Below are 19862 nucleotides of genomic sequence, written 5' to 3'. Positions count from 1 at the left end.
AATATCCATGAGAACAAATCATAATGGTTTGGTTATATTCCCATTGTTTGATACGACAATCTAAAAAGATAAATTTAATTAGCTTTCCTCTTGTAAATATTATTTTTGGTTCAACCGATAGAATGAGATTCAGATCGTTTATCCCATCCTAAATTTGAACTTTAAATTTAGAAAGAAAACTATATTCCAAATCATTTGGATGGCTCTTGATTCAGGATTAATGTAAGAACAACCAATTTAATAGGGGGACAATACATATAACACAACAAAAACATTAAACCGTGACATTCTAATTAGCGTTATTTTGTAATAAATGAACAGAAACATATATTATTCCAGACTGTAATAACAAGAACACATCAAGCTCAGCACCATATATCCACGTTCGGTTCAGTCCTGCTTCACCTCTGCGTCTCTTGCCACCGGATTTTGTACGTTTTCCGGAGCCTCCTGTCGGAAAGTTTAGGGAGAGATTCAGAGGTAAGGTGTCGACTTCGAGCGAAACCAAAACGAACAGATGCGAATACGTATAGATGTGAATATGAATACGTACAGATGCAAATACGAATACGTAGATAAATCAGAACAGAAAGGAACAGATGCAGATTACGTTAAAATAAGATAAAGCATAAACCTAACCAGATGGAAACAAACTTAGTCAAGTTCACAGTCTGAAAGAACAATTGACCAATGCAGTTTGCTCTTGGGGTTAAATCATGTTCTCAGAACTGATACACACACACACACACACACATATATATATATATCCATCATATACTACTTATATAACACCCATATACTCATATGATGAATCGAGGTTCCAAGAAAAGTTTTTTGCTTTATAAAGGACATAAAGGCGGATTTTTTGTCAGACAAAAGGCAGGAAACTTCAACCGAAAAAAAAAAGAGAGAAGCTTTCTAGAGAAAAGCCAGAAGGCAAAAGCAAAAGCCTGAATCCGTTGAAGCCAAGCCACATGGGCATTGTTCATCAATAACTGCTTCATCATCTTGAGAAAATTGTCTAAAAGGAGTTCACTTTACAAACCGCAAACACAGCCAAACGTTACTTTCACTTACCTTTGTGGCATTGCCATTTCTTGTAGAAGGCTTATATGGACACACTGGAGGAGCCCTCTCAGGTTTCCTGTATTCCCACCCCAGCAATGCATACACTTTGGCCTAGTTTTACCAAAAAAAAGGATGAATCAACAACCGGTTTAAGAATTTATACCGAATTATAAGAGGATCAAAGATTTCATGAAGAGTATCATTACAAAATGCCCACCAGAAACAACAGAGCTTAAAGGTCATGAAAGAACCGAAGCTACTACATCAGTATACACTGATGAAAACATAAAGCTGTAACATTTCAGAAGGCGAAAATTCTATCTCCTGAACGAACCCAGATGGAATATCGGACATAACTAAGATTAAAGCTTCCTTCCATAGCTACCATACGACCAAAGCTTTAAACTGAACCCGAGTTCTCAACACTTTCTCCGGATAAAACAGTTTGTATCTTTGTTTCGTTCCTGAATCCAAGTTTGGAACCTGATTTCATATATATTTTTTTCTTCAAATTCTTATCTCTCACTCTTGTTTCATGTCATCGTTAGTGTTTCCTTGTCAATATCTTTTTCGTCAACATATAACAGCAACGTAGACAAATCAACGCAGATAAAGCTGAGGAGACAGAATCAAAACTAGGTACGATATAATAGATTCAACAACAAAATCTACCATGTTTGGTGAGAAAAAAAAATCAAGAGATTAAGCAGAAACGAGGGTATTACCATGAAATAGTCGAGGATCCGAGGCAACAAATTGACTATCGGGACGAGGAACAGCGGCACCAAGCACATAAGGCAAACCTGCGGAAATTCCGAAAATCAAACGCAAGAATCCAAAAGGGGAATCTGGGAAATTGGAAACCCTACATCAAATAAACAAATTATACCATATCGAAACTCGAATTACGGAATCTGGAATCGGCAAGATGAAAACGATCAACGGCGAAGTCGTCGCTTATGTTTTCTCCGTAAAAGCAAGGGAAATACTCCAACTCGGGTAGAGGTTTTGACGGAGTCGGGGAAACAAAAGTTAGCTTCTTCCGCTTATAAACCAACGAACTAAACCGACCAATTCCAAAGTTAAACCATAACAAATCTCGGTAAACCTAACAAGACCAGAGCAAAACCAAATTTATGCGAGATTCGTTTTTTTCCGGTTTAATTTCCTAATAAAAAACCGAACCGGTCTACATCTCTTTCAACGGCATCACCAATTCTTGGAAATTTTTCAAGATCTTGGATCCGTTTAGGACACGGATGCAGCAATAGACAAAACCATATATATGTGTATATATATATATATATCTTACTGATACTATCCATTCAGATGGAGAAGAAATGGCAAAGAGTTCCCATAGCTCATTACAAACAAGCCATGGTTAGCAATCTCTCTCGTTTTATGACAGTCTTAGATACTCGATAACTTGGAGATCGATTTGGTTTCAATGTTCGAGAACCCGAATAAGGCCTCAGAGTAGTAACATATGAATCTTATCTTCCGGGTTTTATGCGCATTCACCCTTGCACGGGACATCTGAGCAGCGGCAAACTGGTTTTCCGGAAGCATCCCAACCATTGAAGCCGCGTTCCAGAACCATTATGTTCTTGATTCCTGTCTCCTCCTTTGCCTCCTCGAGAAAATTCGCAAGCCTTCTTGCACAAGTCGGGCCACGAACCTTCAAGACAAATAACTACATTGCTGAGACAGAACAAGATTTCTCGTCACAAGAAACATGATAAAGCTGAAACAAAGGATGCAATTCCCTACAGCAGAATAAACATGTAAACAAAGGAAGCCATTCTACGGGAACCCGTTTCGAGAACTAGATCATGCAATTTAAGTTCATTACAATATCGGTGGACTGCAGAGAAAAAAAATCAGCCATCTTGCAAATTCTAGCTGAAAACATCGAACCCACGAATTACAAATCTACCAACAATATCAAAACTCAAATGTCATGGACCGCCATAGATTCTCTAAACTGAACATTTCAGTGAAACATTTCCTAAAGGAAAAAATCAAATCGCCGAAAACAAAGAGCAATCTTGCATCAGATCAATCCGAGCGTGAGGAAAAGAAGATAAAACACTAAAACAGGAGCTAAGAAAGAGGGAGGGGGGGGGGACCTGGCTCAGAGCGCAATGGAAGACAAGAGTGTCTTTACCCTTCACATCATGAACAAGATTAGAGATCTTATCGGTGAATGTGTCACTTGCGTAGTGCAGTGAACCGGCTATATGCCCATCGTAACTCCTCTCTTCATCCCTGTGAATACCTCAAAAACCATTACCACATCAGGAAACCATAAGAACAAAAACAGTGATCCTCGGATACTGAGATTCTAATAAAAGGATAACATCAGTTTAAGCTGTAACTCTGCATCTGCTAACCCCAAAAAAGAAAAAGATGAGGCAACTCTGTATCAGAAGCTTCAACGACATATAACGATATTCCCTGTATTCATCCTCCCACCATTGAATCCAACAAAAACTCATCGGATTTCAGATTTTGCGAAAGAAACACATGATTCCTTCATGGATTCGAATCATCAGCTTGGGGATTCCACTTGTTCATAACTTGAAATCCAGAATTGACCAGAATGGGAAAGAATTATACAAGTATATGATCCCGTTAACTAACTTTCGAACCCCGGAACATCCAAACCGAAAGCCATCGAATTGATTCCGACATAAATACATTAAATCATACAAATAAAAAAATCACGAGATTTCACTCGATCCAACTGGAGGACCCGATCAAATCGCAGCTTTTCCGCAAGAACCGAGAAACAAAAAAACAAACGCGTGTGTGCGTATAAGAAAAAATTACCTGACGTCGACGATGGCGATGTTGGGTCGGCAACGGAGAGCCAGGAGCTGAGAAGAGGTGATGTAAGAGATGCTTCTCGCCATCTCCTTCTTCATCCACCCCTTCGCCTCTCTCCGGACTTTTAAGGTTTACACTATTCTAGAAAAAGATTGGATCAAAGAGTCACACATGATCAGAGGCGGGGATAGCTCAGTTGGGAGAGCGTCAGACTGAAGATCTGAAGGTCGCGTGTTCGATCCACGCTCACCGCATTTTTAATTTTTTTATTTTGAGCACCACAGTTTTTATTAATTACACTAAAAACCTCAAACAAGTTTTAGTAAAAAAGAGGTCCCCCTCGTCTGTCTGTCTATTTTTTTTTCTCCGAACTTTAATAAACTTATACATATTTCCTTCCGACCAAAATGTTTTAAGAAAAGTATAACGGCTTTAACAAAGTAAGATGAATTTTGAAATTTTTTTAACAAAAATAAAATGAATAATTAATATATTATAACAAAATTTGATCCTTTTCAGTTTTGCTTCCGAGAAGAACGGGCCTTTGGTTTAGCGCTCGAATTTTGCCCTAATGTCGTCCCCTCACCGGCGTAATGCCTTCTCCGACGAAGAAGAACACCAGTACGAAGTCCTTCAGCATCTAGGAGACGAAACCGACGACGAAGACGACGACACCAACGACGACGACGACACCGACGACGACGACACCAACGACGACGAAGAAGAAGAAGGCGGAGAAGACGAGCGAGGAGCCAGAGAGTACATCGAAGTGCCGGACTCGCCTGGGGTTTGCCAGAACGAGAATGACGAGAAGGAGAACCAAAGAAGGTTGGAGGGCGGTGGAGGAGGGGACGCTGTTTGTTCGACTTCGGGATCTCAGGAGGACGGCTTCTGGAACCGTGGCGAGACCGAGGGGTTATCCTGTCTCATTTGCATGGAACCTTGGACTAATGGCGGCGAACATCACATCTGGTATCCTCGATTCCTGTGACTGTTTTCGATCAAATTTTGCCTTTTTTAATTTTGATTGTGCGTTTTCTGCCTTTGTTAAAGTACCTTAGAGGTTGAGTTGCTAGTGTAGGTTCGAACACATGTGTAGTGAACAGCTGGGGAGAAGCATTTGCTTAGCTTTGTTTATGTGAATTCTCTGATGGGTTATTTTTTTTTTCTTAGATGGTTTGATAGTGATGAGCAATTCTTTCGTGCTTGATCAACCGGGATTTTGGGTGGATTTGAGGGTTTGGAGTCTAAATATTCTGAGTGCAACTTATGCTGTTTTATCCTTTTTCTTTCCCAATGATTGAAGTTGCCTACCTTGTGGACACTTATATGGGTTTTCCTGCATCAAGAAATGGTTACAGCAGCGGCGGAGTTCAGGGAAGGTATTGGTTGTTATTTGGTTGCTTTTGTCTCTGAGTAGTTGTCGCGGATTTTTTGTTCCAAGATCTGACTTTTGGTGGTTCTTTTAGTGTCCGCAGTGCAACAGGAAATGTAGTGTAAAGGATGTCCGGAAAATTTTTGCTTCAAGGATTGCGGCAGTAGATGGTGAATCCCACAAGGTCGTATTATTTTTTGGAGATGTAATGAAACAAATTGTTATCTAGATCTGATGTTATAGTTTTCTATTTGCAGAGGATCTTATACCTGGAGGCCAAATTAAGTTCTCTTGAGAAGAAGGTATAACAGATTACTACTAGAAAAATTTGGGCAAGTTCATGATATGACCCTTTCTTACTGGTTGCTGAAATCTCAATTCTCAAATTATGGCCATTAAAATGTGAATGCAGGTAGATATACATATAACTTATGAGTTTGTTGGGGAAATATATAACTTCTATATAAATAGTGGAAACTCTTGTGCTGGTTTCATAGAGTTAAACCATTTCTTTCTAATTATTTACAGGAAGCTGGTTGGGGTAAAAAAGAAGCTGAATGGAGAAAAGTGGAAGCGGAGTTGCGATCAGAAGTTAATCAGCTGAGGAAGGTAATAGACAAAAGTCTACCGTTCTCTGCTCACACTTGAAAAATTGCTTATATACGGACCGATTGTGATTATGTGTTTATTGGCTTCCTTTTTCGGGGTCTTGGATGAGTCTGGAATATATCAAAGTCAGGTTAATTTTTTTGTATAGAGCTTATAGTTTGCATGTCTGACCTGTTCTATATATTGAGTATGGAGGTTTTTTTGAATTTCCAAATTTTTTAAAAACTATTTTGTCCTCCGCTGTCTTTCACTTGAGCAGTTGTATCCTGGTTCTTTGTCAGCTTTCACTCTGGGCTTTAATTATGTTTTAGTTTAAGATTTTATTTATCCTTTGTCTGTGTTAAGTTACTGTCTGTTGGTCAAATATCAGCCTTATAATTTTGTTTCTTACAGAGCATAGTTTCTATGGAGAATATGATGAAGAATGGGCAGAGGAAGACATGCGTGGCTTCTCAGGAGCAATGTATACCTGGTAAAATACACACTAATGAACTTTATGATTGTAATAGGTGCCAGCTCTGTCAACTATAAATCTCCTCATCGGTGGACAAGTTCTACTATATCATAAATTTTATTGTTAGCCTAATCTTTGTCAGCTTTCATTAAAATTTTCTGATATCAAAGGTCTTGTCATTTTTTGTTGGATGCACATGTAATTGTCAGCCTTAAATAAGTAGACTTGATATTCTCGGTGTCTTTCCAAAGCTGAGCTAGCCACAAACTATCTCTAGATTTCAAACTGATATATTCTTTTTTAGAAAAAAAGAGGAAATCGATGCACGTATCTTTGTTAAACATTTCAGGTCGTAACATCTGTCAAGACCCCTATGGACAGGCACCTTCTTGTAACTTCAGGCCTCAGGTATGGCATATTGTTTTATTTCTAGATCCTAGCTGTGTAGGCTTAGGCAGCAATGTCCTTAGTAATGTCCAGTTATTTTTTAACTTAACCACAAATTGCAAGTTTGCAACTAACTTCCAATTGACAAGATTTGTTTTGTGTATGAACCATAGAGTTGCATGTGCTTCTATGCACATGCAATTGCGTTTATATTTTTGGATGTCTGATGCAAAATCCAAGTTTCTTTTCATCCTTTGTCTTTAGGGGGAACTGCAAGTTAGTGGTGCACGCTTATTTGATATAGATGCTACTAGACAAGTTTTATTGTTGGCTCGTAGGCTCTCAGGGATGGGTGGAACGTATGTGCTTACCCGAGTAAGTTTCTTAGCCTCAGCATCTTGCAATATTGATCTGATGTCAAATTAAAAGCTGTAAGAATGCAATTATAGGATCTTCAATTGCATTGCAGATGAGCCTTATATCTCCTCATGAAACTGATGATTATCCATTGCCTTCTACTACCAAAGCCATCAAGGATCTTCACGTTTCCCCCAATAATGATGGTCTTGCAGTAGTAGGCTCGTTAGGCAAGAAGTTATCGGTTATAAGGTCTCGACTTTCCTTCCTTTTTAAGGTTGTTTCGCTTTTCCTATGATAATTTCCTGGTTCCCCAGATTATGTATCTGTTCAATATTTTTCAGCATGGAGAGCCACCACACTGTCCTCTCCTATGATCTGCCGGTAAATTGCAACCTTTTGCCATTTTTTTTTACGAATCTTTGTTGAACTTGGTGGCTTGTTTTTACTCTTTTCAGCAATGATCAACAAAACATTCATTGGCACAATTCTTAGAGAAGGATTGGTCTACTGGACAACTTTCATTTTGGCTGATATGTTTGCATGCATTTGAGCGAAGATTAACACTTGCTGGCCATACCATTTAGAATTCTGGGAAATAGTTTTATGTTCTGAAACCCTGTGATGATATTGCCCTGGTCTTTCATGTGTAAAACCATACATATGTGTTCATGAGCTGTTTCTGTTAGAATATTTCCTTTGCTTAGTTGAATCGAATTATATTCTTAGTCTCTGTTCTGTCTGAATGGATTGGATTGTGTTAATCTAGTTAGACATTCTTTTCCAGGCCGCAGCTTGGTCATGTTCTTGGGATGTCAACAGTTCTCACCATGTTTATGCTGGACTACAGGTCTAGAAATTTTCTTTTACTATTTTCAACTCTTCTGATGTAGATGTTGTGTCCTAACTCATGCTTTCCCTATCTTTCCTCTCCTGAATGACTTTCTTGCAGAATGGGATGGTTTTAGTATTTGACACACGTCAAACCATGGGACCTTTGGCATCATTAACTGGCTTAACAAGCAACCCAGTTCATACAATACATTGTCTCTCTATCAATTCCACTCCAACTTCTTCTTCCGTTAGTTCCCTATTGTCTGCTTCATCCATTGGGCTGTGTCAGTGGAACATTGGTGGCACCGATGAAAGGTGAAGCTTTGCTTTGGTTTGACTCTGCTGTTTTTCAGATTATTTCAGACCTCAAGAAACCAAGGCTGTACCATATTCCTTTGTCTGGCTCTGCAGTAATGATTGCTGCCTGAATAACTCTTGTTACCTAATTGAAACCTTCAAAAAAAGTATATATATTCAATGAGATTGGGGCAATAGCTGGGAGAAGCTTATGAATGCCCTTTTACCTCTCGAAACCTACGTTCTGTATTTCACCACCAACTTGTATGGTCTAACCTGTTAATGATTTTGGCTTTTTCAGGCCATCATTGGTTTCGGGAACCGGGATCTCAGGAGTTTGCATCTCCTCTTCGTATTGTCCTGATAGTGATCATGTGGTAGCCTCATTTCGACCAAGGGTTGAACTTTCTGATGAGTCCTTCTCAACTCAGCCTTCAATGGCTGCTTTTGGAGTTAATAGTCACTTTGTACAGGGCACTTTTTTATGTCTCAAGAGAACATGTGTGGATGCTTATCAGACGCTGAGTTCCACATATGCTTTTGTGGACAACATCCGGTTGCCGAAAACAAGAATTTTGGACTTAGGGGAGAAGAAACAACTCTTTGCATCTTGCGATGAGTCCACACATGAGGTCACATTGCAAGAGCTGTCATCTTTTGATGTTACTCAGCGAGTGAATCTGGCAAGTTATCCTCTTCAAGATGTGAAATACAGAAAGGTGCTCGGTCAGGGACTGCTCGGTCTTTTAAGCGAGGACAGAGTGCAACTTCTTAGGAGTGGATCTTTGTGAGAAGGTAAACCACTTACTTACTCCATCGAATTGACAAGAGTCTTGTGCTTCAAAACGAGTACCTTATCTCTTTCCTATCGCAGTGTCGGGTTTTGTTTGCATACCTAGTGATGTTGGTAGAAAGGGAATGGTGATACTCCTAGGTTTATGTCTTGACATGGGATAATTGAGTTGCGTGGAATCGAGTATTGGACATGTCAGTGATAGTTAAGTTAGACTCCGTGTATACGAAAAGAGGGGAGCAAGCCCTTCTACGGGTTAGGACGAGCCACCCCCCAAAAAAAAACCTTTTTTCCCCCCCATATGATAGATAGGAGCAATAATACATTATTCTGGGCGTAGTAGACATGAATCCAGAAGTTAGTATATTAAGAATATGGGGTCAAGCGGCATTATTACAAGAACCTTGAGAGGTTAACTTCGATTGTATGTATGTTTTGTTGGATCTTGCACTTGCAGGGATCAAAATGGTGTTGTAGAAGACTGTGCAGATGGAAGCAGGGTGAATCAATCAGCAAAGAGTTTATGGGCAGAGACGGTGAGTTGTCTTTGGAAGATCATCAAAAATACAATTCATGAAAGATGATAGGCATAATGAAGAAAGTCAGGTAAGAAGCTTAAAATCCCAAGCAAAGCAAGTTCTTCATTAGTGCAACTTTTTTGTTATTGATGTCACGTTAAAAAAATAATAATTTATTTTAATAAATATGTTAAATGTGGATGGATGGGTAGAGAATTAATCTAATCTTTAAACACATGTATTTTGCAGTTTTTTATACACATCTGATCTGAGTATGAATCATGTGAAATTGTCAATTGATACCATAACTTAGTTAAATTTAATTTTTTTTATTTCGTTATAAATAATTTTTCATCCGCTAAAATTTATTTGTATAAATAAAAATTAAATAGTATACATATATTAAAGTTGTAATTTTGTTAACAGAATTTAATAAAAAAAAAATCTAACCTATTGGATTAGAACTTGTGACCAAAAAATGTATGCGGAAAAACCAATCCATTCAACTAAGTTGAGGCCAGCGTTTTTATTTCTATATATATATATATGTGCAAATATACCCCGCGCCAGAAAGCAAATATATAAAAAAAGTACAGAAAGTAATTAATAAAAAGTAAAGTGAGACAAATTTATTAACGGAGTTTTCTGAAAGTCAATTAATATTTTCATGTATTTTTTTTTATATTTCACTCCAAAAGTACCGATGGAGTCATGTGGTCTGCAGAGACAAATATACCCCGCGCCAGCTAAACCCCTAATTTTACCGAAGTACCCCTACAATATTGGATTGGACCCACCTTGAGTTCGGTCAATTATAATAACAATAGTTATTATTATTATTACTATGAACGGAAGTTTTCGAACATGTTCGAGGTTTCTCGGACCTGTGCGCAGTTTCTCGGACGGGACGGACGCAGTTTCTCGGACCTATGCGAGATTTCTCGGACCACCATGTGCGGAAAATCGAAAATAATAATTTTCATCAGTCATTTCTTTTCCAAACGGAATGAAATTTATACCACAACATAAATATGAGATGTAGAGGCTTCCCAAGAAGTGTCGCTGAAAAACTCATTCGTATGTAATTATTATGAACTATCGACGATATTCGGTAAAAAATTCGGGAAAAATAGTTCCGGTGCTCAGAAAATTATGAAACTTTGCCACAAATAAGATCATACCACCATAATGTCGCGTACAAAAAATCAGATCAAAATTCGGAGCAGATTTTTTTCTATGGCTGTACTTCTGCTCAAACATTTCAATGTTTCCTGGTGCCAGAAGCTTTTTTGCAAATAAACCTATATAGTGAGACGCACTAACTTGAGAGGTCAAGCTAGTGTGTCCGGCGGTTCGGTCCGATGCGGAATGAGGTTCGGATGAACGAAGAGTTTCGGTCCAAAGACTCGTGGAGAGAGGTCTTGGCCGAGAAACTCAAGTCATGCTCGAACGGGAACCGAACCAAGCCTAGGATCATGGGATCCGAATGGGAAAAGAGAAGGCCGAGAGAAAGAGAGAGCGAGAGAGATGAGAATGAACCAAGTACGAGGTCATTTCATTAAAGGTGCGAGACAAGGTTACAACGGGAGCCCGGGTCCGTTCCGGCGACGGTGGCCGGAACGAACCGGCGAACGAGAACACAAGCGAGACTACAAGAGAGAACTCGACTAAGAGAGAATGAAAGGGATTTTCGGATTGTCTCTCCAAATGACCAGCCTTGGGATTTTATAATGGCCCATGCTTAAAAGTCATAAGGAAAGCTCACAATAATCGGATCCCTCTAATCGAGCCAAGATCAAAGAACTTCCCATAATTGGCGAGATTGCATTCAATCATGGATAATTAGATCCAATCATGATCAATCATCTCCAATCATGATCCGTCACATTCAATCAAGGACAATCATACCAAATCAAGATGGAACACTCTAGAACTTGCCATATCCGAAGAGATCATGATGCACTTGCCTTATCTTCACTTGGGCGAATCTTGGACCAAAAGGGGGACCCATTCTGATGGGCCGAGAGGGAGACCAATGGGCTTGGTCCGTGGGACTTGGGCTTCTCTGCAAGCCCAAGCCGAAGTCACTCCTCAAGCTCACAAGGGGTAGCGGTCCAAGCGGGCTTTGGTCCGAGGAGGCATTGGTCGAGAATCTCCAAGTGAGCCGGGGACAAGGTCTTGGCTTCGTGGTCATGGTTCGGGGCTGCGTCCGTGAATGTCGGGAGGGCTTGTCATGGTCGTCCGAACGTGCGGTCGTCCGGAGTGTGAGTCGGCTTCGGGGAGAAGTTCTGGTACATGGCTCTCGTCCATCGGGCTTAGCACATGGCTCGGCCTGGAATGTCTCCTGTGGTCCGAAAAATATGCCAAGGGACAAGCAAAAATGACGCAGAAAATTACCCAAAATATAGGCGCGTGACAATAGGGGGGGCATGGTAGTTGGGGTCTGGATGGGTCGGTACGGTCGTGTATGTTCCCCCCCTCATACACGTTCGTGCCGACATGGGATGGTCCACGGGGTGACTGTCCCGCCGGCCGGCGGTTTTCCGGCCAAAATTCCGGCGACGGTTCGCCGGAATTTTCAGTGTGGTCGGATTTACGCACTGAGTAGTCCCGTTCGGTCCGATCAACGAGAATCGTTGCTCTTCGCGCTTTTGCGGCTTGGAATTTTAATATATTAAGATATGGATTATGGATTATTACACTTCGTTTATAATATTATTAATAGACCAACTCTCTTTTCGGCGGTTTTAATATAATCCTCCCGTTTCGAATAACCCGCCAATGGAATCATCTTTATTTACAATATTAATAATTACTTATATATATATATATATATATTTCAGACTTTCTAATTACATATATATTAAAATTGGGAAACTATTTTCGATTACTTGTCTTTTGGAATGAATCCTGTGCTTAGCCCCCCACATAATCGGCAACGACAACAACACATGCAACGCAAACCCTTTCGGCGACGGAGTAGCAAACGGAGACGCTTGTTCTAACCGCTCCATAGATGTGTTGCCTCCCTACAGAGCTAATCATTAAATTGATAAATCTTATCCTTTATATTCAAGATAAATACATCGTCGTGAATTAATGATGCGGGGGGAAAAAGAACCTACGAAAGTGAACTCAGAAGTTTAAATGTTCATATACTCACTTGTCGGACAACTGCAGAAGAGACATGGACAAAGGTAAAATCAACATATGGTATGTCACCGCAGTAGATTTTTCTCAAGCATATCGCGAATCTGTAAACGTTGCATCTTCTGTTGTAGTGTTTGCCATTTAAAACTTAAACACAATGAATTATTATAGTATTTGTTTAAGTCATCTGAGAGAGGAGAAAGAGAGAGAGATTAGTGTATATGCATTAGGATCGATGTATCCAAGAGTACCAGTTTAAACAGTCATGTTCCTTTGGATTCTAAGCTTCCATCCGAACAATCCCAAAATCATCTATCTTCCTCGTGTGTAAAAGCATATTCTCCATTTTCACATCATGATGAACGGTCTTCTTCTAATGCAGATAGCGTAGCCTGCAATAAATGCGCGGTCAAACTAACGGTTTTTTCAAATAGACACAATGGAAAGATTTTATTCGAAATTAATCTCGGGAGAGATCCACAAACACAACATGCTCGAGAAGACAACGATTGTTCATCAAACGACACCGACAAACTTTTGATATAAAAGGGTTTTCAAGAGATTTTAAACTTCCGCAGAAAACGGGTCTTCAATGGTAAGATCATTTGAAAAACAAAACAAAAGGGGCATGTAATGAAAAAATTTAGAACGCCTTTTTCCAGTAGTAACCGTTTTCATTAGGGGATTAGTGGAGAATACGGTGGCTAAAGGATTATCCAAACTTTTGATGGGCAAAACGAAAAAGTAATAGAGGTATTGCAACAGACCAAACAGGAAGTTATCGAGGTTTTTGTTGGGGAAAAACTCGTTGACACATATCTTCTCTTCTCTTTCAAAGCAAAACGGGAGAAGCCTGACAGATTTCTGTGTTGAAGCTTCGCCACTCGTTCCTGAACTCATTTTCGCCTTGGCCCGACGTTCTCGATAGCCCCTTGACCGCAACTCTCTAACAACTTTGCCACTCAAATCACACAGGTACAAACACATTTATACACTATCAAATCCTTATACATCCGGATACATATTTAAAAAAAAAAAACAGGATTATACATAAGAACATGACAATTAAAAAAATGATTAGGGAACGAAAAATAAGGAGATGACTTTTCCAACCACTTTTTGTTTTAGCTTTAAGGTTAGTTTCGCTCATCGTCGTTTCAATGCCAATTGTTTATTAAATGGATTCAAAACATAACGCCAAATGCAAAATCAAATAACTATGTTAAAAAAACTCATTAAAATGTTTATTAATATCAGCATTAACCATTAAACTTTTCAATATACCATTAGCATAGGTGGATAATAAATACTCTTATCACCGTTTTTGTTTACAGTAGTGGGACAATTAATATTCTTGACCACATTTTGGTATATATTTTTTTACAAACACACATAATAATATATTTATAAGCCAATTACAATATTAATAAGGTTATCTCCACTTCTCCACCGTGTGGTTTAGATTTGAAGATGCAATTTAACCCTAATAATAATCATGGCCATTAGTGGGTAATAAATACTCTTACGTTTTTGTTTAGTAGTGGGTCAATTGATTCTACTATTGACCAGTTTGATCTGGTGTAATTTTGAACTTATTAAATTATAATAAATTTTACTTTTATAATTATCATAACGGTCATGTAGATGTATAGGTGATTTTAGCAAATTGCTTCAAACATCGCTTTCTTTGTTTTTAATGTAGATGTATAGGATATTTATGTATATGGTAAAATTACTTTTTATTGTACTATTATATCCATGTAAGAATTTGAAAAGTAGGAAATAATAACTTCGTTTTCTTTGTTTTTAATTTTCTTCTTAATCTTCCCTATTTTTAATTATAATAACTAGGTTAGTACCCGCGCGATGCGCGGGTTATTTCTTTTTTAATTATAAAATTGGTTGAAATTAATATTAAACAATAATTTAGATCATTTATTTGTTATAAAAAAAATATATTATATTTAATTAATGTGATTCGTCATTATATTATCTATATAAATAATCTAAAAAAAATAAGATTGTAAAGAAATATGAGTATTGTTTTCTACATGGTGTATGAGTTTGATATTAGTAATTTGTTATGGAAGTTTTCAACCCAATCTTTCTTTTTTTGATCTCAACAACATTTAGTTAAAATACAATATGAAACGATATTGTTTAATATTATAGATATGATATGTTTTGAGAGTGGTTTAATATTATAAATTTATTATAGCTCGATTATACTTTCGTTTTTTTATTTATCTTTGTTGTTGTATCGACTACGTTGTCTTGACATGATTAAAATTTTGAAATGTCTAAAAAAAGTACATTAGTTTTAATAGTTTGGAAAACACAGATCATAACGTTTTAATCATTGTTCTGTCGAAAACTAATAATATAAAATAGTGTAAATGTGAATATGAAAAAAATACTTCATCATTTTTGGAGTGTTTGTGTAATAATAATAATAATAATAATAATAATAATAATAATAATAATAATAATAATAATAATAATAATAATAATAATAATAATAATAATAATTCAATGGAAAACACCGAGTTTGCTCAATTGTACTATGAAAAAGTTTGAATTTACAAACTTTTATATTAATATATTTTAATTTTTCCCATTAAAATACTGAAGTTTTAAGTTTTTATAAATTAAATCATAGATTGATCGAGTTACCTCGATTTTTCGGTAATTTATTCCTAAAATTCACCAGGTATTAAAAAAAAATATAAAAAATCACCGAAAGCTTAAAAAAAGATTTTGTCATTGTAAATAAGTCAATAAAAATTTAACATCATTAATTTGACTCTAATATGAGATAGAGAAAAGTGAGTGTGACTATAATCTTGTTTAATAAAAATTAAATGAAAATAGTAAACCAAAACTATCCAAGGAGAAGCAAATGAATTAAAACAGAGTTTTGGCATGTGTTTAGAGATCATCCCGTAATCATGTCCAATTTCAGGCATATATGAATGGGATATAACCAGTACACAGAGTATCACTGTCGATCTTATTATCCATTGTGGCGATACTCGTCTTTTTGTTGCTTGTACTTCTTCTTCATTGTATCGATCTTGGTCTTAGATTGTATATCGGTCATCGAAATTTTGACGGAATCATCCCCATTATTCACGCTCTCCACCAAAAGGATCATGATACTTTCTTCGATCAACATCATCGCCGCTGCATCACTCCAGCAATCCTCTCTCCTCGGCATCCTCCGAATGCTCTAGCGTTATGCTATTCTCTCCTCTGCCATGTCATTGGGCTAGAGACGATAAAATATCCTACATGGACAACAAAAGATAATGAGCCAAGCGACAATGATTATTGGCATCCTTGGGCATTGCAGAGTCCGCCGGTTCTCCAAAATCCTAACGATTCTCTGCGCATAATACTTAAATATCCATATCAAAATTCTAACATTCAAATTTTTCCACTCAAATTTACAAAGAGCCGAACACGTGAATCTATAAATTTGATTGTCCGAAAACTCTAAACTTTCTAACCTTTTCGACATCATAGTGGCAATTTTTTTTTTTCGATTTAGGGACATCTGCTTCTTGCTTCTCATATATCTTTTTTTTTTTCGATTTACAGGTAATTCTCTTGAATTAATTCCTACCTATATTGTTGTTGTTACCAATCAAAATTAAAAGAAATATCAAGTAAGATGTTCATGTTGAATTAACATGTATATACACACATATATAATATTGTTACCAGATATACATGACACGTCCCAAAAATTAAAAATATACACATATATACATACCTATATATACACAATTATATATATACATATACATATATTTGTATGCATATATATACATAAACACACATTTGTTTATATATATATATATATCGATACATATATATATATATCGATACACACATAAATGAACTTATATAAAAATGGGTGAAGTCTCATGCCCCACATATATATATGCATACCTATAAACATAAAAGATCAAAAATAAAAAAATATACACATATATGCGTATCTATATACATACATATACACTCTCAATTATATACATATATGCATATATACATATACATATATATATACATACATATTCACATGCATATATATATATACATATCCATACACATTTGTTATTTTTATTTTTATAGCAGAATATGAGTGAGTGAATGTGATTTTTATGTCCTACAATAAAATTAGTTTCGGTTATAGTTTTATGTCCACAAAAAAATGGAATGATTAAGGTTTCGAATATTAACCACAAAAGTGAATATTAGATCTAAATAATAAATTGAATTAAAACCATTTATAGATTTAATGTGATTACGATGATTTATAATATATGTGAGTCAAAATAATATAGAAACTCTAAAAAGGGATGAACAGAGTTTACTCAATATTTTCTTCAATAAATTTAATTTCCTTCAAAATTAAATTCAAAATGTAGTATAATACAAAAAATCTAACATATTTTGGCATATACAGTTGAAATGGTACTACACACCAAACGAAACCCTACAAAACCTTTCGTATAAACACACATCACTCACACACATATGACAATATATATAATTAACATCCCAACTTACGGTAAATTCCATTGGTCAATTATAACCAAGAACGGCATGGGAGGAACGGCGCAATCTCCGTCGCCAGTGGTGATGTTCCCACGGCCGTGGCTGCACATTGTAATTTATTACATTGCAATATATATATATATATATACACACACACACATAGACATCATTTTAAAGAAGTTTATTCATCGCCACTAAACAATTTTATTTATATGTTTTATTTACAATAATAAAAAATATATATAAAAAATGATGGAGTTTATCAAAATTATTCACCAATTATTTTTTGTTCTATTTTAAAATCCTATCAATTAATTTTATGATAATTTCTTCACCATTATTTTTTTTAGTTTATCTATTTTAAATGTGTTATAAATTAATAAGTCTCATCATTCATATATTTCATTACTATATATGATTAAAAATAAATAACTTTAAAATAAAAATAAAAAATTAATAAAATTAATAAATAAATATGTACATATATATACATATATATATATATATATATATGAATACGTATATACATAAAATAGTTGTAAAAATAGTTAAATTTATATATAACTTATTGATTAACTTGAATTGGAAAAAAAAAAGAGAAATATAAATTAATTTTTTTTATAAACGGGTAATCCCAGGCCCAAAGGGCCCAGACTAATCCCGACCCACACGCACAACCGGCACCACACGTGTGGGATGTGAAGCACCCGAAGGTGACCGGAGGAGAAATCTCCATACCCTGGGTGTTAAACCCACGACCTCTTGTTCAGAAAGTGGGCTCTCAAACCAACAGAAATGGGGGAGATCCCCAATATAAATTAAATTACATACATACATACGTATATGTACACATATATGTACACATATATATACATTATTACACACATATATATATACATATATATATAGATTCATACACAGACATATCCAAAATGATTATTGGCTTAAAATTAATAAAAATACATCTAACAACATTAACGTCAATCTTAATCAAAGTGATCACATCTCATCGGACAAAAGAAGAGAGCAAAGTGAAAGAGTATGTGCAAAGTGAGAGTGATTTCAAATTTGACAAAAATCTACACAAGAAATCAAAATTTATCATTTATTGATTTCAAATTTGACAAAAATCTACACAAAAAATAAAAATTTAGCATTTACATATATTAGTTTGAAAAAATTATAGAAATTCCCAACACTGTTGCATTTAACTGGTGAATTGCACAAAAATCGGCTGCCGGATATTTGACATGGCATGTCCTATATCATATTTTTCTACATAGGGAAATTCTATGATATTATCCCACGTGATTAAAAATGGCCACATAAGATGATACATCAGCAGAGATATTTAATTTCCAATAGGTTTAGATTAATTAACCTGTTTAGAATAATTAAAATTAGTTTTAAAATACAAAACAAAAAACACATTAAAAAGATCTGGGTATTATGATTTCAAACGTAACCCAAATAAAAATTGTCTACTTCTCCTTTGCGACATGTCTGACTCCTCCGGCGAGTCATTCGACTTCTCCTTCGACTGCGGCAACGACTCGACGACAGCGAGGCCCCGAGGACTGCTTCTCCCACAACTGCGACAACGACTCCTTCGCAGTTCTTCGTTCTACAATGCGTACTTCTCAGACGATGGCTCGTTCCACGACGACTGGTCCTGCTTCTAATTCGACGGCTCCTTTTGCGACGACTGCTCCTGAAATCCGATGAACATCAATAACAATCTATAACCAACCCTCAAACCCATGAATATTAATACCAACCACAAATGTGGTCAACAAACGAATTCACATTCAACCCCAAACGGATTTTGTTTGAAATAAACTAAATTGATGTAATAACACTGCACCCCAAACCGACTCACATTCAACCTGAATTTAATCGACACTTGAAACGAAGTGAAGTCTATAGAAAGAATTAACACTAAATCCCTTTATTCGACTCACCATCGCAAGACCAACAGAGGAGAAGAGAGGAGGACGATGTACTTGGGAATCGAAAGCAATCCCAAAGAAAAGTCAACATCAACTGAATCGATGTTGGAAATTGTTGTAACATATGCATAATAATCTTGATAGGGAAAAAAACATTAATTAATGTCGTTTTATATCTTAATGTAATATATGTTTATTTCATATGCTTTAAAATAAATAATAATAAAAATTAAAATTTAATAAAAAATAATCAATAGAAAAATATATAATAAAATGAATAATATATATATATAATTTATATATGAATGATTAAATTTGAATTTGAATTTTATTACATCCAAATTGTTTCTATTTTTTTTTTATTGAAGATAATATAAAGAACTTAAAAACACTACAACATCGAGGACAATGTGCGTGCAAGAAAAAAACATTAAAAAACAATCGATTTCATTTGAAGACAATAATATATTCACTAATCTCTCTACCAACATTTTTTCACAATGGATTTGTTTGATCGACAATCATAATAACAAAAAAATAAAAGTCAAAAGGTTGTATCAACTAAACATGAAATGGAATTCTTCACCTTCATCATTTTTATCAGATCCTTCGCCATCTGCCGGATCACCGGGGAATAGTTGGTCGGTATCATCACCAAAAGTTTTTGCACTCCATTTCT

General features: G+C 36.1%; 3 protein-coding genes and 1 non-coding gene across 5 annotated transcripts; 2 read left to right on the top strand and 2 right to left on the bottom strand.

Annotated features, from left to right (window-relative positions):
* Positions 1-180: 180 nt before the first annotated feature.
* LOC104816357 lies at positions 181-2103 on the bottom strand. 2 transcript variants are annotated; one of them, XM_010545140.1, is made up of 4 exons: positions 1958-2103; positions 1794-1871; positions 1078-1179; positions 181-447 (listed from the first exon to the last, which is right to left on the bottom strand). In XM_010545140.1, exons 1-4 carry the CDS (start codon positions 1958-1960, stop codon positions 391-393), a joined length of 240 nt encoding a protein of 79 aa, XP_010543442.1. In that variant the 5' UTR covers positions 1961-2103; the 3' UTR covers positions 181-390. The 2 variants fall into 2 exon arrangements, with proteins under 2 accessions (XP_010543442.1, XP_010543441.1); XM_010545139.2 differs by having other exon boundaries at positions 185-450; positions 1958-2097.
* A 265-nt stretch (positions 2104-2368) lies between these two features.
* On the bottom strand, positions 2369-4038 carry LOC104816356 (dual specificity phosphatase Cdc25). Its single transcript, XM_010545138.1, has 3 exons — positions 3901-4038; positions 3198-3336; positions 2369-2746 (listed from the first exon to the last, which is right to left on the bottom strand). Exons 1-3 carry the CDS (start codon positions 3993-3995, stop codon positions 2576-2578), a joined length of 405 nt encoding a protein of 134 aa, XP_010543440.1. The 5' UTR covers positions 3996-4038; the 3' UTR covers positions 2369-2575.
* Positions 4039-4078: 40 nt separating this feature from the next.
* TRNAF-GAA lies at positions 4079-4151 on the top strand. Its single transcript has one exon. It is a non-coding gene; the product is annotated as a tRNA-Phe (tRNA).
* A 270-nt stretch (positions 4152-4421) lies between these two features.
* On the top strand, positions 4422-9726 carry LOC104816355 (E3 ubiquitin-protein ligase RFWD3). Its single transcript, XM_010545137.1, has 14 exons — positions 4422-4869; positions 5204-5279; positions 5367-5456; positions 5530-5574; positions 5801-5881; positions 6275-6353; positions 6685-6743; positions 6987-7097; positions 7192-7331; positions 7424-7463; positions 7867-7929; positions 8032-8228; positions 8512-9005; positions 9461-9726. The coding sequence occupies exons 1-13, from the start codon at positions 4469-4471 to the stop codon at positions 8999-9001; spliced, it is 1872 nt and encodes a 623-aa protein (XP_010543439.1). The 5' UTR covers positions 4422-4468; the 3' UTR covers positions 9002-9005; positions 9461-9726.
* The last annotated feature ends 10136 nt before the right edge of the window (positions 9727-19862 follow it).

The sequence above is a fragment of the Tarenaya hassleriana genome, unplaced genomic scaffold, assembly GCF_000463585.1.
Source record: "Tarenaya hassleriana unplaced genomic scaffold, ASM46358v1 Cleome25, whole genome shotgun sequence".
Lineage (NCBI taxonomy): Eukaryota > Viridiplantae > Streptophyta > Magnoliopsida > Brassicales > Cleomaceae > Tarenaya > Tarenaya hassleriana.
This window is presented reverse-complemented; position numbering and strand designations above follow the sequence as displayed.